The following is a 22027-nucleotide window of genomic DNA, read 5'->3' as shown; positions in this document are numbered from 1 at the left end:
GGCTCCCCGCGAGCGCGCCCGCGAGATCATTGCGAAATGCGCGCACCCTGACTACAGACCAATCCTCCAGGACTACTTCGACCGCGCTGAATTCGAGTGTCTGCGGAAAGGGATGGGCCACGAGCCACACCTGCTTTTCAAAGCTTTTAAGATGCACCAGAACTTGGAGGAGAAGGGGACCATGAAGATTAGCTCCTGGGAGTAACCTTTTTCTTTTTCTTTTTCTTTCTTTCTTTCTTTTTTTTTTTTTTTTTTTTTTTTTTGTTTTCATCATGCATTTTTAGTGTACAGTACAACAAAAGGCGGATAGAAGGGGAAAAAAGTATGTAGAATCTGTTTATTACATTAGCGAAGGGGTTATGGAAGTTCTCAAATCGCGAAGGGATTTGGGAATCTCTGTATGGGGAGCGTAGAGAGAGCGTAAAGAGAGTGTAGAGTGTCTATTAACTTATCTCTTCTAACTGTTGAGTTCTATGCCATACATATTATCAGTCTATCTACCTATACCTATAAAATTCAAGCTGCAATCGCTCGCTTGCGTTCGCTTATTCAGCTTGAAAACACCCTGTTTAATCTCTCAAATGAACATAATTATTAATGAGATATATAAGCAGCTGTATATGGCTTGTATAATGAATTTCATATAATTTATAACTTTGTGCTGGTTAGCAGGGCGCCCAGACCGCCGCGCGCCGCTCTCGTTGGTCTGCTTGCTGCGCTAGGCCCGTTGCAGCAGCACCGTTGCCGCTTCAGGGATGGCGTCGCCTCTCACCACTTTTGCGTCCTCTCATGCCGCTTCAACTCCCCGGCTGCTCGATCTATAAAAACCCATCCCGCGCCCTCACAATGACCACACACTCTCTCCTCCTCTTTCTTTCTCTCTCTCTTTCTCTTACTCTCTCACTCACTCACTCACTTGCTCACACCTGGATGCACTGCCCCCTCCCCCCTGCAGGGAACCGGTGCCGTCTTACCCAGCCCTCATCCCTTTTTCTTCTTGTGCCTGTGGAGTCGCCGAACGGACGATTTCTGATGACCTCACAGGCTGCTGCTTCATTGGTTTCTGAGCCATCCACACTGCCTCTCATGGTGTTACTTTGCTTGATCTGGAGTCTAGGCTGCCGGGACATCTGCAGCCATGCTTGCCTTCGCCGTGTTGTACGATCGGCGACTGTGAACCGCAGATTGCCAATGGTTTATTTTATTTATTTATTTATTTTTATTTTTTTAATTTTTTTTTATATGGTTGGGTTTTATCCAGTCAATCTGTTCTTCTGTATCTCCTGCACTTAGATGTCTTGGGCGCCTTTCGTCCGTGGAGATCTGTGCGGAAAAGCAACAGGTGATGATCGATTGAGGCCACAGGGAAGACCAGTGAGCGAGCCTTCTGAAGCCGGAGTGCTTGCTGAGCTCTGAGTGATGGAGGATTGCATCGCCCTTTGAGCACCAAGGCAGACTGTCTCATTTCCTTTCCCCAGCCAGTAACAAAATTGCTGCACTTCTTTTTTGATATCAGTGTACACCTGCAGATTGACCAAGGCAGGGTTTCATCAAAATTACATGCTTGATATGTCAGAGTTGGAAGTGGTGATAGCCATATGTGATTGATGCAGGGCACTGGTTATCGGGCCTTCAGATGGCGTTCAAATGAGGATGGACACATCAGCAGTTTCAGAGAAGATTCAGAGATCAGAAGGATTTGTCTGTTGCTTTCTTCTTTGTGAAAGATGATGAGACAGCTGAAACCTTTGCAATGAAAGCAATTATAAGAACCCCCTTCGTACAACCTTTCCTTCTGATCTCTTTTCTCTTTCTTTCCTTAATCAATTCGTAATCTGTATTTAGGATAGTGCTAGATCGTTAATCGATGTACGCCCGTTACACTATGAGTTCGCCAGTCAGTCTTCTCATTGAAAATAGACTTATTCAGAAAAACCAGATCATCCGCAGAAAATTGTGTAATATCATTGATATAGACCTGGCGCAGGGCTTCACTGTGAGACAGAGATATATATTAAAGCAGCTTTCAATTCCATTTGTGATAATGTAGTAATTTGAATATTGCAAACTGACTAGTTTGAACTCCTCATTCATTTCAAAGCCAGTATATCATTTCATTCTGATGGTGTCAATTTTCATAAAGAAGGAATTCAAAAAGTGCTTTCTCATCTGCAGACAACAGTTTACAGACTCGGTCAAGTTGATGATAATGAGATGATTGAATACTTCCATATCACAGTAGATTGCTCTGAAGCTGGAAGACTGTCTGAAAACTAACATGACATTCTCAAGCTATATCATTTGGCTTCCAATTAAGAAGAGGCAATTGCAGTAAGTCAGCTTATTTTGAAGGAGGTAGATTATGTGAAGAATACAGCTTAGAAAATTCAGAGTGGTACAGATTCTCTTGCTTCTGTGACACAGCCATCAATGTATATATTGCTAAATTCAGAAATCAGCACAGCTTCATTCAACAGAGCAGAGAGGATAATAAATCATCATCAAAGCATATAAGACTTGTATAGAAATTGAGGCAGAAGATGATGAGAATTGATTTCAATCAATAATTGATTCAAATGGTGTCAACGCGTTGTTTTTGACTGCCAAGAAATGACAGAATTTTCGAATACGCTAACGTAATCCATAAGCGAGCGAAACACATAAGCAAGCGAAACACTTCCTACCATGCAATCAGAGTTAAGAGCATAAAAGAGCTCAAGAACAAAGAGAATACAATTAATTACTGTATATTATGAGATAATTTCTATATGCTTAGAGCATGTACGAGCAGTATGTCCAATAGTCCCACATACACTACACCGTGGTGCTGCACGTTTTCGTGGTTGAGAGCCAGCAGCCTCAACCACCCCTCCTTCCAATTCATTGACCCTTCGTACGCGATCCAAGCCTTCTTCAACCCTTAAAGCACCCTCTTGAGCTACATACGTACGGCCTCTTTCTCGCTTTCTCTTTTGTTTAGCATTTGTAGCCCTTAACTCCCTATTTTCAGCTGCTAGAATAGCAGCACTATACATTGCCATTTGACATCCCTTGACCAGCTGATTTAGGGCACGATCAGTTGGGCTGGGTGGGCTCTGCGTACGGCGCTTAATATATCCTTTAACTTTCTTAGTCTGCTGCTCTAGCTGGTGTATATTATGTGGTGTAGCAGTGGCCCAGGAGGCCTGAGAGCTATGAGAGGTCCCAGGTGGGGTGGGGGTATGCATTGTTGTATTAAGTCGTGAGAGAACCTGCTCAGGATCGTACGGAACCAGCCCAGCTGCTCTAAAACCACTCTTAATGTTGCTCTCAGTCAGGGCCTGTATCTGAGCTGCAGGATATAGGGCCAGAAACTCCTCCTTATCAATATGGTTGATCCCAAGCCGCATTTGGTTCTCTACCTGTTGTCCGTACGCTGTTTTCAGTGAGGAGAAGCAGCCAACATCCAATGGCTGAAGAAGATGGGAGGAATGAGGTGGCATATAGAGAGCAATAATCTGATTCTCAGAGCAGAATTGATCAAATCCAGCTGAGGCATGACTTCGGTGCCAGTCTAGAATCAATAGTCGATATCTGCCCTTCGTACGGGGTAGGGTCTCCTTGTTGAACACCTCTTTCAGCCAGTACACACCCAGCTGGTCAGTGGTCCAGCCATTCTCACTGACTCCAATCACCCAGTCACTTGGCAGCCCTTCTGTCTCATACCAACAGGACTGGTGCATCTTTCCCTTGAGTATAATCATCGTACGTAGAGCCCAGCCAGTTGCATTAATTCCAGCAATAACAGTCACCCATTCCCGATCTCCAGGCTGTACAAGCTTAGGATTCCCAGCTCTTTCAGACCCAGTAATGACCCTGGCAGTCCCAATAACCCCCATCTGAAAGTTGTAGATATCATCATCCAGGATCCCATACTTTGCAATGGTGTTTTGTACGAGTCTAAACCACCCACGGATAACCTCAGAATCCTCACATAGTGCACGCTGATAATCATACTTGCGGGAGAATTTAGATTTCAGCTCTTCATGGCGGTTGACAAAGTTTCGTACCCAGCATTCACCCACTGTGGGTGAGGGGTTGATTCCTCGACTGGCAAGAAGGAGATTGGCCATTTCTCGTACAGCTGCAACCCGGGGTGGCTGACCTCGCTCATCCATGGCTAGAATCCATTGAACAAGTGATTCTTCTTCTGTAAGGCTAAGTTTTCGGTTCTTTGGGGGAATGTCCACGCGTGCTGTACGACCAGAGACACGGTGAGTGAGGGTTGAGCGAGGGACATCATACAGCTTTGCTGCAGCTCGTATGCTTGAAATTTGATCATTTTTAAGTGCTTGAATGGCTAAAAGAAGCCTTCCTTCTTGAGCAGAGAGTTTATTTCTTTGAGTGGTTGACATTTTTGTTGAAAAGCATTCTTGTTGTATGGCAGGTGGGAAGTGGCTCGCTTGCTTATGTGGCTCGCTCGCTTAACTATCGATTACGTTACAAAGCTTCTGCGAGCTTACCTAACGTATCATTCTTCCGTTTCAGCATACTTGTCACGTGGTAACTTGGGTGACTTACTAGTTAACTAATTAATCATGAACTTCACGCAAACCCTTTCTTCATGTCTTTGATCCCTTCCAACACTAGTGTACTGGGCCAGTTGTGTTTAATCGACCCTCAGCTTTAAATGATGGCATTACAAGGTTTGCTCAATCAAATTCCTATCACCTAATGAGACAATGCTAACGCCATCTTTGTTCTTGAATGGCTATTAGATTTGAAATCCATCATTCTTCACACTCGATTTAGAATAGCCCGGTCAATCTTTGGATCCCTAGGTCCAACTGTTGTTAAGGTCGGCCGGAAACATGTTATTAAAGGGCCGTGCCAGCTCCCAGAACTTGAAGCGCTTCTCTACATCTCAGAACACACCACAATTCCTGTTCCTCGAGTGCGGTGTTCATACAATGGACCAGGGGGCATATATATAATGATGGATCACATTCAAGGTACCGACCTTGAAACTCTGTGGATGCGCGGCCTGAAACCCAAGGAAAAAGAAACCATTCTCAATGATATTGCAACTATCTTGACTCAACTTCGAACACTTCATCCCCCCAAAGAAGGAGTGGTTGCATCCGCGCAGGGTGGTGCCATTCTTGATTACCGTATTGGGAGTCAACTAGTCGGCCCATTTCAGTCTCATTCCAGCTTCCACTCTTTTTTACGGGGTGGCGTTCCACTGGAAAACACGGCTCAGGTTTTTGGGGAAGATATTGCATCTTGTCATAGCAACAATTATCGGACGTTCTTCTCGCATTCAGATTTGGCTCCGCGGAATATTATCATTCGCAATGGCAGAATTGTGGGAGTTGTTGACTGGGCACTTGCAGGCTGGTACCCAGAATATTGGGATCTAACAAAGGCATATTACACTTCATTCAAGGTGCCGGACTGGCCCGAGAGCATCAAACTTAAGCTTCCTTCATATGCGGACGAGCTCATGGCAGAACGCCTTCTTTGGAGACTCTACGATGAACCAGGAAATGTTTCGCGCAACTAGTTTGTCTATTTATAATCACAAACATTGCTTGGACTAGGGTTGGCCAGGCATTGATTGGCATAATCCAATATCCAGACTTTGAATTCTTCGATATCAAAGTTCGGTATCACTGATTCATTTTGTAGAGTGGATATGGCATTCCAAACCCAATGGCGACATCTTTCTCCTGATTCCTTATCCGGCAGAGCAACACCCCTGAGGATGGTTTCGAGATCATTTTCTGTCGTTTGCGGAGGAACTTTTCCGATCATGACCCGACCGACTAACCGCCCACTGTCCAACGGATTCACGTTGTTCTTAATCCTGAAGAACCAATCTCTTTCCGAGTTCAGGTCTTGCCTAGTTTCATCTAACTGAACGCTGTCTGAAACGTCGTATGCTATGTTGTCGCGGCTGTTGGACTTCTTAGGTGCTAACAAAACTCCCCAGTGGTATGCACCGTACGTCTTGCGTATTCCCTCTTGAAGAGACATTTCATCTCGGTGGTGAATAGAGATAAATAGGCGCTTTTTATTGCTCATATCTGTACCGCAGCGTTCAAATTCATTAGACTGATGCTTGCACTCTAGTTAAAGGGCCATTTCTTACTGTAGAGGTCTGGGGATGGAAGACTGCTATAAGCAAGCTCAGTTGGAAGTTTGCCTGTTCGAGAGCATATCACCTTGACACTGATCAAATGCCAGGGTGGTATGATAGTACTTATAACAGCGGCACAGTACCATTTACCAATACAGATGGGCCAAGTGGCACATGTCTTTCAGCATGGATGTATGCAGGCAGCAAACAATTCTTCCTTCAAATCATGTTGGTAAACTCAGAGGAGCAACTGGTCGTCTGACAGTTTGCAGCCAATGACAATAAGTAACCGCCATGCCAAGGCCGCCGGGAATAACTCGTCCCGTGCGTTCCGGGCCGTTCCGCTCACTAATGCATGCTGCTCAGCAAGATTCAGAGTGCGGAATGATCATCACCTCCTCCGCGGGCAATTGTGAGTCATGTTGCCCTTATCCAATTGTGCGGTGCCACGTACATACAATTATTGGAGCCAGGAACCGAAGGGAAAACTGAGCGGCAAAACGAGATAGAGACCGGTGGGTCCAAGTAGAGATCCTGCAGAACTTGCGGTCCTTGCCACAAGCAAGCCACCATATAAACTCACCCGTCAAAGAGTCCACGGAAGTTGTTAACAGTTGAATTCTCTTGATCTTTGTTCTCTTTTGTTCTTTTGTTCTCTTTTGTTCTCTTTGTTCTCTTTGTTCTCTTTTGCTTTCTATGCTTGATTTCTTCATCTCGTTTCCTCTTGCTTTTTCTTCGTCGTCACTATTTTTATCCTGGTCAGCACCCGCATTTCAGGACTGGGAAATTCCAGTTCGGATACAATTGCCCTGGGATATCTCAAATCATATTTCAAGAAAACACTCAGTTCTCTCCTTCTGAATGCTCACAAGGCCCCCTTGAGAACCCACTTTGGCCCTGGTGATGTCGAACGCGAATCGAAAGCGTCCTGCCCGTTCTGCTGCTTACAGATGCGCCGACAGTGCGAGTCAAACGTTTGTGCAGCGGAACGAAAACCAGAAGCTGTCAGGCTGCTTTAGGCTATCTGGAACGGCGAGCCTCCATTTATGTATGCAAAAATAATGCCAATATACGCAACCCGCCCTCCAACGCTGTTTCCCCAGAGGGGAACCAATTGATGGGCCTACTTGGCCAAGAGCATAGACTTCTCGTCACTGCAGAAGTCGACTGCTGAGATGAAGCGAGAATTTCGTTTTTTGCCGGTGGTGAAAATTGGGCAGCAAAATTTCTACGAAGTTGAAGACGCAGGGTTTGAAAAGTATGGGATCCAGTTTTGTTATCCCCGTGAAAAGCGCAATAAATTCCAAAGATGCTATCTCCAACAAAAAAAAAAAAAAGAACTTGGCTGGATCCTGTTCCGGTGCTGGTAAAGGTCGGAGAAGAATTCAGTCTCTTGGAGTGAGGTGTCCATGCAGCAGTATTTCCAATGACATACCCCTTCTGATGCGCGCTTGCTGTTCTATGCTGGCTTACTCCCTTCATTGTTATTTGATTTTTTTTAATAATCCCGCTTTCTTGGGTTTTCAAATTTTGTTGGAGGATTTCAATGAGGCCTGCTATTCCCTACATTGTTAGAAAACCATAACAAACAGCACCACTTGGAATTGAAACATTTTGATATTCAGCATCATCTATCAGCTATAAAGTTATAGGTACCTGGCTTGCCATAAGATAACCCTTTTGACACGGCGGTTGATCGCAGCCGCTTCCAGTTGGGTGGGATAGAGCCCCCCATTGTTGGGCCAAGAGAAGAAAGTGCAAAAGGCCAATTTCGGCACGCTGATCCCACCATTAAAGAGGTCTAAGCTGGAGCGAACGAAGCCGGTTATCTCCAATGGATTTGCAGAAGCTTATAATAAAAACCAAATTGGCCGCTCTGATGGGCCTCATAATAATGGAATATCCGCAGCAATTCACTGACACTACATGCTCCCCCTTTTCATAGGAAACCGCCCGGATTTTATAAGCGCGTCGGTTTGATCACGGGACTTTTACCTGGCGCATCTTCCAGTACCTTGATGTGGTGTGTGGTTAAATTAAGCTTTTATCTTGGCGAACCGTTGACAATCTGCGTTGACGGTCGTGGCGTTGCCTAGCGGATTGCCCTCACGCACTTGCTAAGCAGGTTCACTGGTGCCATGCGCTGGAGATCTGGAAAAGAAAGAGACGCCCCTTTACAGATTTAATACTCAAGAGATACGAGAAAGTCAGGCTCCATGCCTGCCATGACAAACAGGGAAGATTATCTCATTTCTTAATTGTGGGTTGATGGCTCAGACATTCTTTTGTTGCATCCCTTCTCTTTGTTGTCCTTTCTCCTCTTGCCTCTTTACGATTCAACCCAAGAAGATTCCATGGAATACTATGCTATACCTCGAAGTTCTTTGGCAAAACGCCCCAAGGTTCGCGACCGCTTGGTGAGTCCTCTCGATGTGGTTGGTCGTCCCCTTTGTCCCCTTCCTCCTCTTAGCAAATGCACACATCAATCGAGTTCAAGTTTTTCATCCCGTCTATCGAGTAATCCATGGCTGCGATAGAATGTCCGGCTATGGTAGCTGGGTCAAAGGTACGGCGGGTGATGCTGTGTTCTTGGTATTCAATGGCATCCTAGACCATTCGCTAAAGAATTTCAAGCGTTTGAGAGAAGATGGCGGATTGAGGATTTTCAACAGGGAATTCGTCAAGAACCTTTTTAATCCCCTCAAGGTGTTCCACCCCGCCTTTGATGTCCTCCATGGTTGTGATAAAATGGGAGGCTTTGCCAGGCGGGCTTAAGAACCGACCGTTCCTAATATGCTCTAGGCTACCGGAATCCTGTTGGGAAATGCTGGACCAATCCATCGAGTCGTGACGGTCAAAGGAGTTATAAGAGGAGCTGAGCGAGCGGTTGCCAGTTGCGGGTGATAAGACATGCTGAGAGGATGCGGCTGGAGCAGCCGCCTTCATGCATTGCGTCGCATCCCACCCAATCGTGTGCGAGAATCCCTCGTCGGTAATTCCCAGGTGGACTGGGAAGAGGTCTGGGTCATCATAGGCATCACCCTTCAAATTGAGAGCACTGAAAGAGTGAGTAGATGAAAACATGTCCTTAAATGTGCGCAGCTTGTTTTGAAGGCCCCCTTCTAGAGTTGATTTCCCTGAATCATTGCTCGATTCACTAGACCTCACTCTTTTATGCTTTGTGATCTTTCCTTTGACAAACGAGCCGCTTCTTTTTCTCTTGTCAAAGCCAGACCTGAGTTCAGCTTGGCTGATTTGCTGTTTCACCTTGTCAATACGCTTCTTGACATGTGCAACATCGTTGGAAAGCTTTCGCTCGGCGCCATGATGTCGAAACAACTTGATCTTGCAATAGCATACTTCGGGCCGGTCTTCAAGAGGTGGATCTCCATGGCTAGTAGATATAACCTCTGTTTTGGCGCATAGGCGAACAGGAATTCCCTTGACACCTTTGTAATGGCTAAAATCGGTGGAGAGGAAATTGAAGCGAACTGATATCGAGCAGCATGGATTTTCATTGGCAGGGTTCGAGGACCAAATAACAGAGAAACCGTCGAAATTAGAAGTTTCCAGATGAACTTGAGATGGTATTATATCATCTCCGCCTTGGTTGGGGTCCACGAGTTCTACCACCAAAAGCTTTCCATCCCGGTGATGGGCTTCGATGGAGCCACGGCCCTCCTTCCATAACTGCCAGCAACTGGCTGACTTTGAGTGTTGTCCATCATTCTCAAAAGAAATACGGATAAAAGTGCGATATTTCAAAGGCTGTGCGCCTGATGTCATTGGTGCTGTATCCAGAACTGACATCGTGTAGGCTTGGCCTTTGTTAAGATACGTAATGGGTATCTCATCGGGGTCTTTTACCATTGCTGTGGCTGCCTTGAGAGTGACATTGAACCGAAAGCTGAAATTGGGAAACGTCAACATGTGCCAAGCCTCTTGTAAAAGAATAGTATTCTGGCGGCAAGTTGCAAGAGTGTATAAAAACTTACTTTTCACTCCCCAGGTTCGTTCGGTTGTCACCAGGGGTCGATAAGCTGATATCGTGAGGGAGCAGACCAATGTGGTTATTCGCATTTACCCCATTAATAGGAGAATTCTCGACATGTAGCGGGTCATATCTTGGGTCTCGGTTTACGAAACTCGGAACATATGCGTCGACGCTGTTTCCTGCCTGGGGAGCGAAAGAATGGCGACATGAATCCATGCCGATGGCAGACTGCATTGAAGCAGGAGGGGTTGAAAGCGGGCTTAGTAAATTGTTCTGTATGGGAGGGTAGGATATGGCAAGATGTTGCTTGTGAGGGAGGCTTCTAGGAAAGACCAGTATATCAAATACAGATCAAGACAGGATCACTCCTATCCCTTTATGCTTGCGGATAACCAGCCAAACCAGGAAATGATGAAAAATGAGCAGAAATCACAGACTGCCAAGCGGAGTAGCCATTTTTGACAGTCCACCTCTTGACTGGGGTGCCGGTGCCAAAATCGCGCATGCATGTAACAAGGCGCGTAACAAGGCAAACGGTTCATATGGCCCTTCCCTTGCATAAGGACAAGCCTGGATGGCTAGCCTGCGTTTGCACAAGGCAATGGGCTAGTGGTGATTGTCAAAACGAGCGAAAACCAAACATTAGGCTTGATACTTGCTGCAGGGGCCATCCCCCGATTCCAGCGGTGTATCGTTTCCCGGGTCAATTAAGGCCCTGAGTGCCAAAACTGCGCATGCAAGTAACAAAGATGATACAGCCAAACCCGGACTGTATAATCCCCAAAGCAAAGAATTCGTGGCACAGCAACTGCAGCTGGATCACACTGGTAGCCTCTCAATCATTAATCTGGTTGAGTTTAGCAATCAGGCAAATTATGGGGGAAGATACTGTTTTTGCAGCCCAAACCACACACTACCAAACCCGGAATCCTTTTAGAACCTATATTTTAAAATCTCTTTCTGCCGGGGCCAGCGCCTGGTGCACGCCTGGCGCATGCGCATAACAAGGCAGCCGAGTTCATGCAGGCCTAAATGACAAGATCCCTTCTCATGTTTGGTGCAGGGGAATTTTCCCTCGGGATATGCACCCGTACAAGCCACGAGTTGCAATTGATTCTAGCGGTGCATGGCATGTAACAGGGCGCATGTGAATAACGAGGCAAAAGGCCATGCTGCTACGGGAGCAACTTCCTCCCGTGAGTAACAAGTGTGGATGGCCGAGGCAAGGGGCTAGTGACAATTGTCAAACCAAGCGAGAGACAAAAATTTGGCTTGATACTTGGTGCAGGGGACAGGGTATGGAAGCCCATCCCCCGATGCTAGAAGTGCATCGTTTCCCGGGTCAACAAGAAGGCGCCGGTACCAAAACTGCGCATGCTTGCTCCAAGGGCCATCTTCCATCAAAATATGCAGCAAGGCGGTTATTATGACCCGTACAAGCCACGCGAGCCCATCCCTTGATTCTAGCCGTGTATAGTTTCCCGGATCAGCAATAAGGTGCCAAGAATATATTCGATAAATAGCACACTTGGGAGTTTATAAACATATTTAGATCTGACTGTCAAAGTTCAGGTTCAAGCTGTTTTGTAGTCTGATAGAAGTGTAAAATCGGAGAGCTTCCTACAACTGGGCAGAATTCATCACTCAGCACCCGGAAATTCTAATTTTCCGGATGCAAGTATTCATTTGGCGCGCAAAGCAAGGATGTTCTATTTTGACCAATCATTTTTCTTCGATTTTAACAAAGTATCAACTAGGAACAAACAACGTATGGTCCTGTACAAAATCAGACAAGGGCGCCCAGGCTTGTATATCGCCAGCATCTCAACCAGTGTCAGAATTGCCACGAGAACCAAGGGTTCACGCATACTTGGTATTGAAGTTTAATTTTCACTCCACAATTCTTACACGCGTTGTACAACAAGTCGACTATTGGCGACGTAGATAATTTATTGCGTTTTTGGAACTGTCTAAGATGTCTACTCGCAGCAGGATGCCGTGATTAAATAAAATGTTGGGCACTAGTTGCCCACCCCCTCCACCGCACGTGATTACCCCTATATATAGTTAGCTAGCGATCGCACAATGAGAAGATCAACCATCCCACAGGTTATGGCCCGGATTGCAGATTTTTAAGAAAAACAGACGTTTTGATTAGAATACGCTGCGACTGATGTTATATTGGATGAGTTAAACATTATTCCCCTGAAAAGAGAGCTCTTTGCCTATAAAAGTGGTGTAATTGACGGAATTGCTGTCGAGACTGCTGCAGAGATTTCATTACTATCTTGAAGGGATCAAAAACTTATTTATTTATTTTCATTCAGAACCTCCCTAAGTCAGATTGATTATGAGTGGTTCTCGATTACCTGCGACCCCAATATCAGGACGTAAGAAGACACTACGTTCGCAATCAAGGGTCCCCCAATCCTTCCCCCCTATTACTGAGCAAGAATCCGGCTCAGAAGCGGAGGGTGATCAAACTGAATACGCGATGGCAGAGGAAGATATGACAACCTCTGGCTCAGCACACGATACTGGCAAGATGCCAGAACGCGAGGAATCCGAGGATGGCACGCCCAGTCCTATGCCGATACCTACGCCGAATCCTAACGGCATGGTGACCATGGCAGCAGCAGATCTCATTGCACTCTGCGAGCGACTGATATCAGCACGCGCGCCGCCACCTCCTCCACCTCCTCCACCACCTCCACCTCCTCCGAACCCTATACCAGAAGAAGATCCGAACATGCTGGCTCGCGAATACCAGAAGGAAGCGCAGGCCTCGTTGAACACAAAGTCCGTCACCACGTTCGATGGCACCAACTACCAGACGTGGAAGATGGCGTTCTTGTCAGATGCAGAAGTGATCGGTGGTGCAGATATTCTTAATAAGAACCAACAGGAACCACCTGAAGGTTTATCATCGCTCGATCAGCGATATTGGGTGATACGTTCAAAACTTCTCTTCCGTCGCATGTTGCAATCCCTAGTAGGTTCTGTCCGTTTGACCATGGGATCCATTCAACCCGACAACGCGGCGGCCCTATGGAACAAGGTAAGCGCAGTATACGCGATATCCCTAGGGGAAGAAAGGATTAACATCCTTAAAGAATTTACCCACTTGCATGTCAAGGACGGTGATTACCTGGCATACGTACGCCGATATCAATACCTGTCTGCTCGCATGCGACAACTAACGGAGGACCGTGGTGAGAACTACCTCCATGATTTCTTTATTATCGGCCTCCGAGATTATCAGAGGACCTATGTTAAATCACGCCTCGATACGTTCTACGGGACGGGTCAGGGTCCGATTGTCAACCTAGATATCAACGATCTCACAAAACAAATTGCTCACCGGATGAGTAAATCAGAGGGTACTGGACGCCCTAAAGCTCCAAAGGCCAACGCGGCCACCAATGATAATGACAACACAACTTCCGCCGCAACCGCAAAGTGCGGATACTGCAAGGTCCCAGGGCATATAAAGGCTAATTGCTATCATCTGAACCCTGACAAAGCACCCGAGTGGTGGAGGAAAGAGAATAAGGATAATAAGGGCACTGACAACACTGAAGGTGCCAAAAAGAAGGGAAAGGATAAGAAGAAGGACAAGGATGACGACAAACCTACTGGCACCAGAGCGCCAGATCTCCTTGCATCGCAACCTAATGCCAACGCAGCAATTGCTTTATCTACGTCGTCCGCTACAACATCCAAACCTTGGTATCTCGACACCTGCGCAAGCTTCAATATGACGGGTGAAAGGCACTCGTTGGTGCGCGCAAAGTCGTTCGAAGGTGATTTAGAAATTACTACCGCGGACGGTGGCGTAGGACGGGTTGAGGAGATAGGTGATATCCTTCTAGAATCAGAAGGGGGGGATATCTCAGTGGGTTACGTCCACTGGATCCCCAATCTAACAGTCAACCTTCTATCCTTTGCGAAGCTAGAAGATCAAGGCTTCAGATACCAACTATCAGATACCACCCCTTCCTATTTTACAATAAGGGCCCCGAACGGTGCCAACTTCACCGCTGTTCGCACGTCCAAAGAATCGGTCTACAAGATAATAGAACGAGAATCTCAAATAGACGTCCATCACCCGTCCCAGGCCGTCCATTTTATGGCCAAATCTTACAATTACGGGGAGGCAATGTCGACAATCGCGGGGAAACCTAACGATCAACCTAGCGATCGCAACCCCCTGACAAGAACACTCATGGAATGGCACGTCACACTAGGGCATATCCACGCTGGCGCGATCATTGCACTAGCGAAGGACCCATCATCCGGCATCCGCATCAAAGGATCTAAAACAGGCTTCTTCTGCGATAGCTGCGTCAAAGCAGGCATGACACGCAAGTTCTCGCAAACTCCCATGCCACGAGCGTTGCGAGCAATGCAACGTGTTCATATCGACCTTGCTGGCGGTGGTCGTACGCTGGATGACATGTCCGATTACCCTATCGAATCTCGTCAAGGGACCAAATATTATATGCTCATCACCGATGACGCCACCCGCTACAGGTGGATCTATTTTTTACATACCAAGGACCAAGCTGTCGAAATTTACGCTCACTGGGTCCAATTCATGAAAAATCTCGGCTTCACGCCACCGGCGCTAGTTAGGACTGATATCGATGGTGTCTTTCGATCTAACAAGATGACAACAATGATGACCAAAGATGGCACTATCTGGGAACCTACTACGCCCCAATCTCCCCACCAAGATGGTGTTTCTGAGAGAGGAATCCGTACGATAATGACACGCGCAAGGGCAGTGCTTTTAGGCATGAATATACCGAAGAAGTTCTGGGCAGACGTTCTCGAAACGGTGGTTGCAATTACCAACAACACACCAACATCTACCACCCTGTATAATGAGAAATACTGGCCTACCAACAACGCCGACGAAGCACCTGCGCGATGCCCCTATACGGTCCCATTCTCAGCACTAACCAACGCCCCGCCCCAACTTCGCCATTTTAGGGAGCTAGGTGTTGATGTTTACGCGCACCTTCATGGATCTCAAAAACCTACTGACAAGCTGTCCGCTAGGGCAGAAATTTTTAAACTTATAGGATTCCGTGGTAACTCAATCTACCGCCTCTGGAGTCCTACAACTGATAAAATAATTGTCACCAGTGATGTCGTTTTCCCTGCAAAGGAACCTACAACCTCGCAGGATGACACTAACCACACGACACCCGAACCTGCAAGTCCAGCGACTTATCTTGTTGATGATACTACCGTTCCTGAATTAGCTGACGCCGAATGGGTAAGACCAGCGAAAGCGTTCGCCACCTACGTTCCTTCTCCCCTCACCGGTTCCGTTCCGAAAGGATATAAGGATGCCGTTAGTAGACCTGGGGGGGTTGGCGAATATTGGCAGAAATCGATGGAACGCGAGATTGCAGATTTGGAACGAAGGAACACTTGGACAATGATCCCACGTTCTGACGTCCCTTCTGGTGAGCCAGTGGCCCCCGGCCGCTGGGTTTATGTCGAAAAAGATCGCCCCCAGGATCCCAACGCGGATCCTGATGGTATATTACGAAAATCTCGATGGGTAGTGTGCGGTAATTGGTTAAAGAAAAGCGCACGCGAAGAAACATACGCGCCCGTCGTTAATGACGCTACTAATCGCATGATGTTCGCGATAGCAGCGAAGCGAGGTTGGACCTTGCGCCAGGTCGATATAGTGATGGCCTACCTACACGGCCGACTTGGTAAAACGATTTATATGCGGCAACCTACCGGATTTGAGGTGGGGACTCCACACGCGATGGTTTGCGCTGTCGGAGGCTCCCTATACGGATTGGACCCTGCTGCTAAGATTTGGTACGATTTCCTTACGGCATTACTCCGCGAGAATGGCTTCAAACCTAGCCCCTACGACCCTGCTCTATGGCGCCACACGTCCCGCAATCACCTTTATATGACAATCTACGTGGACGACCTTCATATTATAGCAGAGGATCTGGCAGATGCCGATTGGCTAGTTGACACCCTCGCCAATAAATTAGAAATAAAGGATTTAAAAGAACCTTCAAAATACTTAGGCATGGAGGTTGAACGTCGCCCTGATGGTGCTATAAAATTGACATTGAGACGCTATATCGATCGTTTAGTGCAAGATTTCCGCCTAGATGACGCCGTCCCTGTCCCTACACCAATACTTGAAGGGTTGAAGATAGACGATACCCCTGTGTCAGAACGAGAAGGAGGGTTCACCAAAAAGCGATACCAACACGGAGTAGGGTGCTTGCAGTATCTGGCAGTCAAATTACGCCCAGATATTGCGCGAGCAGCATCCCTACTAGCGCAGAAGAATACTGCGCCTACACCTAAGGCGTGGAGGGCTCTCCTCCGCGTCATACAATATCTAAAAGGAACGAGCGACCTTGGCATCTTATACGAAGGCCCCAAGAACGAGATCGATGAATTCCCCAACGCGTCATATCTGCCGATAGGTTATACAGATTCGGATTGGGCAGGACCGTTGAACGGCGAACGCAAATCTACTTCAGGCTTCATATTCAAGTTAGCAGGTGCACCAATTTCATGGCGTTCGTCCAAACAACCTTGTGTTTCTTTAAGTTCAAATGAGGCAGAATACGTGGCACTTAGCGAAGCAGTACGCGAAGCAACGTGGTTGCGCAATATGATGATGGAACTAGGATTCGTTACAGCAAAGGACCCCTTGCCTATCAGGGCAGATAACAAAGGTTCAATCGACCTAGCTACCGTTGCCGCGATCACGGCACGCAGCAAGCATATCGACACTCGCTTCCACTATTCTCGCACGCAATTGAACGAAGGCGTTATTTCTATTAAACACGTTCCCACTGAGGATATGGTAGCAGACGGATTAACCAAACCTCTGGGCACAGTGGCATTTAGGCGTTTCATTGATTTACTAGGACTTTTCGCTGGTAACAGTGAGAATGATTAAATTTCTGTATGTAGCATGATTTTGGGATGATCCAAGTTGAGATAGCTAGCATGGAAGATTCGTAGGAACACATCACGCACGTTGGCGCGTGGGGGGGTGTTGGGCACTAGTTGCCCAGGCGGCCCTCCACCGCACGTGATTACCCCTATATATAGTTAGCTAGCGATCGCACAATGAGAAGATCAACCATCCCACATAAAACAAGGATGCACGTGATCTAGTCACGTGCATCCCAATTGCGCCTGATATTTACGAAACAATAAAGAATTCAAAGATTGTCCGGCATTTGTAGCTCGCCTAGCTAGAACAACCAACTTCACCAGAAATCACTTGCCTCCGAAATTTTCGACCGTTTCTGTTGGCTTAAATTGCCATCACTCAGTCTTTTACCCAACGGCCTCTCAGGCAGCGGTAGGCGGGAGACATCCCCGTCTTTGATTTCAGGGGACGGAGCCGGGTCTCGGTTGGGTTGTAAAAGGAGGATAATGCGGTCAAGTTCGTCTGCTGCGCCCTCAGAAGAGATCCGCTTTTCCCGGTACAGTGGTGATCTGCTGAGCTCAGCAGCATGATTCTCAAAATCCGTCCTGGCATAGAAATCGTCCTCTAGCTGGGGGGCGACCGCATGGATCCCAATACATGTGCAGATTAGGATCACGTTCGCAGCGAGAGAAAAATCATCACATTTGAGTACGCCAGGCACTATATCACCAGCGAGCCTTCTCAGTTCTCTCATCAGAGCTGTGTACTGTTCCTTCACCATCTCTCCTGTTAATTCGATGCGTTCAAATGCCTGGAGGTCCTCTAAAGTAAGCGTGATATCAATGTAATTGTCATCAGAAAGATCATCGGATTCATTGCAGATTTTTTCCCAGTTGGTTTGCTGCCAGTTCATAATATCCAGCTGCTGTCTGAGGCGGTGGGCCGTGGTTGAAGGCTTGGACTCCAGAAGAACAATGCATAGATGCAGAAGATTTTGATGGACAGTAGACCTTCCAGTCTATTGGAAACAGTGAGCAGAGAAGAGCAGCAGGTGAAATGGAAGTACCTACCAGGGTTGATGTTGCAGCATCATCATTTGCCGTCAGACGGGCCAGGTTCTCACCCAGTTCCCCTATCCCCTGCTTGTATCGTTCCTTGATGTACATCAAATCACCCCGAAGACGGAGCAGTTCATATGGCCCTTTAGATAGTTTAGCCATATTGAATACCCATTTGATCATTTCCATCCTGCCTAGACAATCCCTGAGAAGACAAAAGAGGGAGTCGAGCACCCAGCTCTTGAGCTGTTGGATGTTCTCTGTTTGTTGTTCATGGGTGATGTTTCCCATGCTATCTCTGAGGATATGCAGACAATTCTTCAACTGCTTTAGAGCCTTCTCTACTTCTGCCTCCTTAGTCATTTGAAGAAGGAATTGGAGCCCAGACTTGAATGCCTCGGCAAATTTCAACCATTCAGTCTTCATGGTTTCCAGATACTCGACCATCACTGCATTGCAACAGTCACAGACAGCTGTAAATTCTCCTGTGAGCTCTTCGTTATTTATAATCTTCAGATATGCTTGTTCAACAACTTGAGATGCTTTCCGAGAAGCAGCTGCAGTGTGGAGAAAGCCTTGCTCATCGCCGAGCCCTTTCAAAGAAATGTCTTGGACTCCAGAGACATTCGGCTTCTTGTTGGAGGCGATAAACAAATACTCTTTCCAACGAAACACATGGGCTCCATAGGCATACTGAGGGGATAGCCCAGTGCGAGGAATCACGGAGGGTTCCGGATCGTGAATGCGGTAGACATGGACTGTAGCTGCCATTACGGTACCTGATAGATTTGTGAGCAAACCTTGATACCTGCATTGCAGTGTGTAAGGGATTATTTACCTATCTTCTATAATGCCAATGACGTTATATGTGCGTGCCTCAGAAAACTTCGTAGGAATAAAGGTTTGATTGAATGATTCAGGGCAGACACACTGGGCAATCAAGCATTCTTATACCATACCAATCCGCCCACTCTTGCTTACAAGGAAAACGGAGAAGGGGAAAAAAAGAAATAAAAAAGTGTGCTTAAACAATCTATTGGAATGGCTGCCCCTGCCATAGTTTTATATGCCTTGCCTTCGGCCCCTAGTCTGCGCTAATGGCCTACAGTACATGTACCAGTTATGGGATCAGCGCATGCAACCAGTGTGTAAATAGGATGCGTCTCATTTTGAACAGCTCACCCCTCGATTCTTCGTGTTCTCCCGCCAGCAATGTGGCGTTATATGGGTCCCCGCGTGAAAAATCATCATTAAGAGTGTGTATGCTAATAGGCGAATGCGAATGAGTGAAGAATTAGGAGATTGGATGGTACTACGGCAACCCTAAGACGTTGTACCTGAACATAAAATTAACCAACAACACTATCCTCCTGCAGTAGCAGACCGGCCGAGAAAGTCATAAAATACATTAGCCAACGCCAAACATCACGGCCGCATCAGCAATACCCGAAGTCAAGGAGTTGAACCCCTTCCAAAGCTCATCAGGCACTTTGAGAATGTGATAATTACTAAGGAGCAATGTCACAGTTAGGCCATCCAGGCTGAAATTCAAAACAGTGCTCTCTTGCCAGAAATTTCCTGGCAAGTCTGAACGCTTGTAGAACATCGGTCGTTGAAGTAAAAGTGATGCACGACTTATGCGACCTCGATGAGTATAAAACAGAGGTGTTGACAGCAGCCCTCTCAATCGTGTGGAGAGGAAAAGGATGGTATCATTCAATCTGTTCATCAACAATTGCTGCCCTGCGTGTTGTTGAAGAGTCTTTACCAGACAGAGCGCGTATGGTAATGCCAGAGGTCCATCAACTCTATGCTCGGAGAATGTGCGAAAGACACTGCGTAGCCTGTGCAGCTCCGAAGCCTTCAGATACTCCAGCCGCTCTTGAAGTACAGACTCTGAGATGAAAACAATGAAAGCCAAGGGTGCATTTTCATCGCCGCGACATATCTATTTAGAGTTAGCATTGGTGATGTCAATTCCATTTGTATTCCATACATCACCACGGATATCAGAATAGTCTGAGTAGCAATTAGCTTCATCGATCGAGTACGGGTTATAGCTGGATGAATGGGACTGGAGATCGCGAGCCTCATCATTGGGAGTAGATTGAAACGGGGCCTTGCCGTCACCAGTGGTGGGGTTGTCCTTGCCTACGTTAGCTGCGCTCTCCTTAAGTAGGTGAAGAATAGCAGACTCACCATGGCAAGAGATTCTGTGGAAGCGTGGATCTCACTTTGTAAATCCACGGAACGTAGACAGGGGGAAGTTGGGTCCTTATATGGCAATGAGTGTGAGCTGGAGACACCATGGTTTTTGGGCCGTTTCCCTTCTAAAAGCTTTATGCTGTCTCTTTACAAAACTGGACAACGCCTGGCTGGGGTTGAAGAATTTGAAGAGTATTTCATTCTGAGCACCATCACAGTGCAAACCTCTTTTTATGCAGTTGCAACAGGCAGATGCTGCTTCATCACATTTGACATGCCTTGCCTTGCAGGTCAAACAATCAGTGAAATTTCTATTGTGATATTTTCACTGATGAGTTGAACATGTGGTTGACTTTCTCATGCTGAGGGAATTGAGCTCCTGAAATTTCTTAGTATCGAGAGAATGAATAGATGGTGTGGAACTCACCATCTCCACAAGACAAAATCTACCGGGTTGGCTTGTGGGAAATATTTTAAGAGGATGTCAATGAAGGCAAAAACCGCTTCTTATCATCTTTGAAATGTTAAGAGCAGATCCATCTCACCTAACTAAAGCTGATATTTACATGGCCTCTCAATTATCTCTCAGTGAATGAAACATACAAAGAGTAGTCATAATTAATTGTGCTGTTATCTAATCTATTGCAATATACATTCTACATCTTGAAATATTGTAACTGGTCTGAAAGTTGATAGAGTCAAAATCTAGAGAAGCTTTTTTATGAAGGCATTCTGCATGTTTAAACTGTTGGAAAAATTGTTGATCTGAAAGTCTATGAAAATGTAACCAGCAAGATTCTATTTTTGGGTAATCAATCATTTTCCTTGCAACTAGTCAACAGAATAATGAAAGCATATTCTGGAATACTCATACTCACATGCACATTTGTTGACTGCTGAGTCAGTTACTTCACAGTTGCAGCACTTGATGGCTTGATTAATTCAAATCTGCTGTTTTTGTTGTTGCTCTCTCCACTTCTGCTTCAGTTTAGAATAAAGCAACATCTTGAGCACAGAGTCTGTTTCTGTTTCCGGGTCTTCATTGATCTCAATAGCCTGGCTAAGATGGGTCGCCGGGACTGCACTTGTTTGATTGAGGCTTGTCTTAGCATCATGATGTTTATTCGCTTCGGTTCGTGTGGTTGGTCAACAGATCTCCTTTTGTGCAAGCAATCCGGACACCATTCACCCTCATGGCCACATAGTTGACATTCCTCCCCGCTGCTAACATCCTCCCTACATACACAGCAGTAGAGCCTCAGACATTGGTGAACTTCGGTTCGCCTTTTCCTCCCTATTTCAGTCTGTGGAACATGGGCCGTGGTTTGGTCGTCATCTCGATTCTGAGATCTGTCGGTTCTTTTGTTGGGTTCTGCATTTTCTCGCATCGCTAGTCAAGAGCAGGAGAAGTACAGCGTAGGTGATTATCGTCCTGCTGTGCTCCTCTGCGCTCGTTAAGAGCCCTTGAACTTTCGTGCTCAACGGAAGAGCAACCTTGACAGGGAAGCGGCGGATGTCGAGTTGTACAGGAGCTGGAAACCGAGATGCGCATACGGGACCTCCTTGCATGGTACTTTGTCTCACCTTGCTCTGAGCTGCTTGGATGCCGCTTGATGCCGCAATTCGCCCTGTGCGATTCTTATGCTAATTGCGCAAATTGATTCTATGGCTGGGAGAACGCGTATTTTTGAATGGGAGGATCAAGGTTC

The 22027-nt window shown here is 46.6% G+C and overlaps 6 protein-coding genes across 6 annotated transcripts; 1 reads left to right on the top strand and 5 right to left on the bottom strand.

The window, feature by feature from the left end:
- Positions 1-2736: 2736 nt before the first annotated feature.
- HCAG_02839 (conserved hypothetical protein) lies at positions 2737-4394 on the bottom strand (the record flags this gene model as incomplete). Its single annotated transcript, XM_001542618.1, has 2 exons — positions 2737-2743; positions 2947-4394. The coding sequence occupies 2 exons, from the start codon at positions 4392-4394 to the stop codon at positions 2737-2739; spliced, it is 1455 nt and encodes a 484-aa protein (XP_001542668.1).
- A 284-nt stretch (positions 4395-4678) lies between these two features.
- Positions 4679-6066, bottom strand: HCAG_02838 (predicted protein; the record flags this gene model as incomplete). The annotated part of the gene is made up of 3 exons (XM_001542617.1): positions 4679-4750; positions 5000-5164; positions 5569-6066. 3 exons carry the CDS (start codon positions 6064-6066, stop codon positions 4679-4681), a joined length of 735 nt encoding a protein of 244 aa, XP_001542667.1.
- Positions 6067-8740: 2674 nt separating this feature from the next.
- On the bottom strand, positions 8741-10349 carry HCAG_02837 (predicted protein; the record flags this gene model as incomplete). The annotated part of the gene is made up of 2 exons (XM_001542616.1): positions 8741-10028; positions 10117-10349. The coding sequence occupies 2 exons, from the start codon at positions 10347-10349 to the stop codon at positions 8741-8743; spliced, it is 1521 nt and encodes a 506-aa protein (XP_001542666.1).
- Positions 10350-12609: 2260 nt separating this feature from the next.
- HCAG_02836 (predicted protein) lies at positions 12610-17076 on the top strand (the record flags this gene model as incomplete). The annotated part of the gene is made up of 1 exon (XM_001542615.1): positions 12610-17076. One exon carries the CDS (start codon positions 12610-12612, stop codon positions 17074-17076), a length of 4467 nt encoding a protein of 1488 aa, XP_001542665.1.
- Positions 17077-17392: 316 nt separating this feature from the next.
- On the bottom strand, positions 17393-18884 carry HCAG_02835 (predicted protein; the record flags this gene model as incomplete). Its single annotated transcript, XM_001542614.1, has 2 exons — positions 17393-18073; positions 18126-18884. 2 exons carry the CDS (start codon positions 18882-18884, stop codon positions 17393-17395), a joined length of 1440 nt encoding a protein of 479 aa, XP_001542664.1.
- A 637-nt stretch (positions 18885-19521) lies between these two features.
- On the bottom strand, positions 19522-20934 carry HCAG_02834 (predicted protein; the record flags this gene model as incomplete). The annotated part of the gene is made up of 4 exons (XM_001542613.1): positions 19522-20061; positions 20110-20264; positions 20544-20576; positions 20922-20934. The coding sequence occupies 4 exons, from the start codon at positions 20932-20934 to the stop codon at positions 19522-19524; spliced, it is 741 nt and encodes a 246-aa protein (XP_001542663.1).
- Between the last annotated feature and the right edge of the window lie 1093 nt (positions 20935-22027).

Source organism: Histoplasma capsulatum, genomic scaffold (assembly GCF_000149585.1).
Source record: "Histoplasma capsulatum NAm1 scaffold_2 genomic scaffold, whole genome shotgun sequence".
Taxonomy (NCBI): Eukaryota; Fungi; Ascomycota; class Eurotiomycetes; order Onygenales; family Ajellomycetaceae; genus Histoplasma; species Histoplasma mississippiense.
Note: the sequence above shows the minus strand (reverse complement) of the source record. Positions and strands in the feature narration are given on the sequence as shown.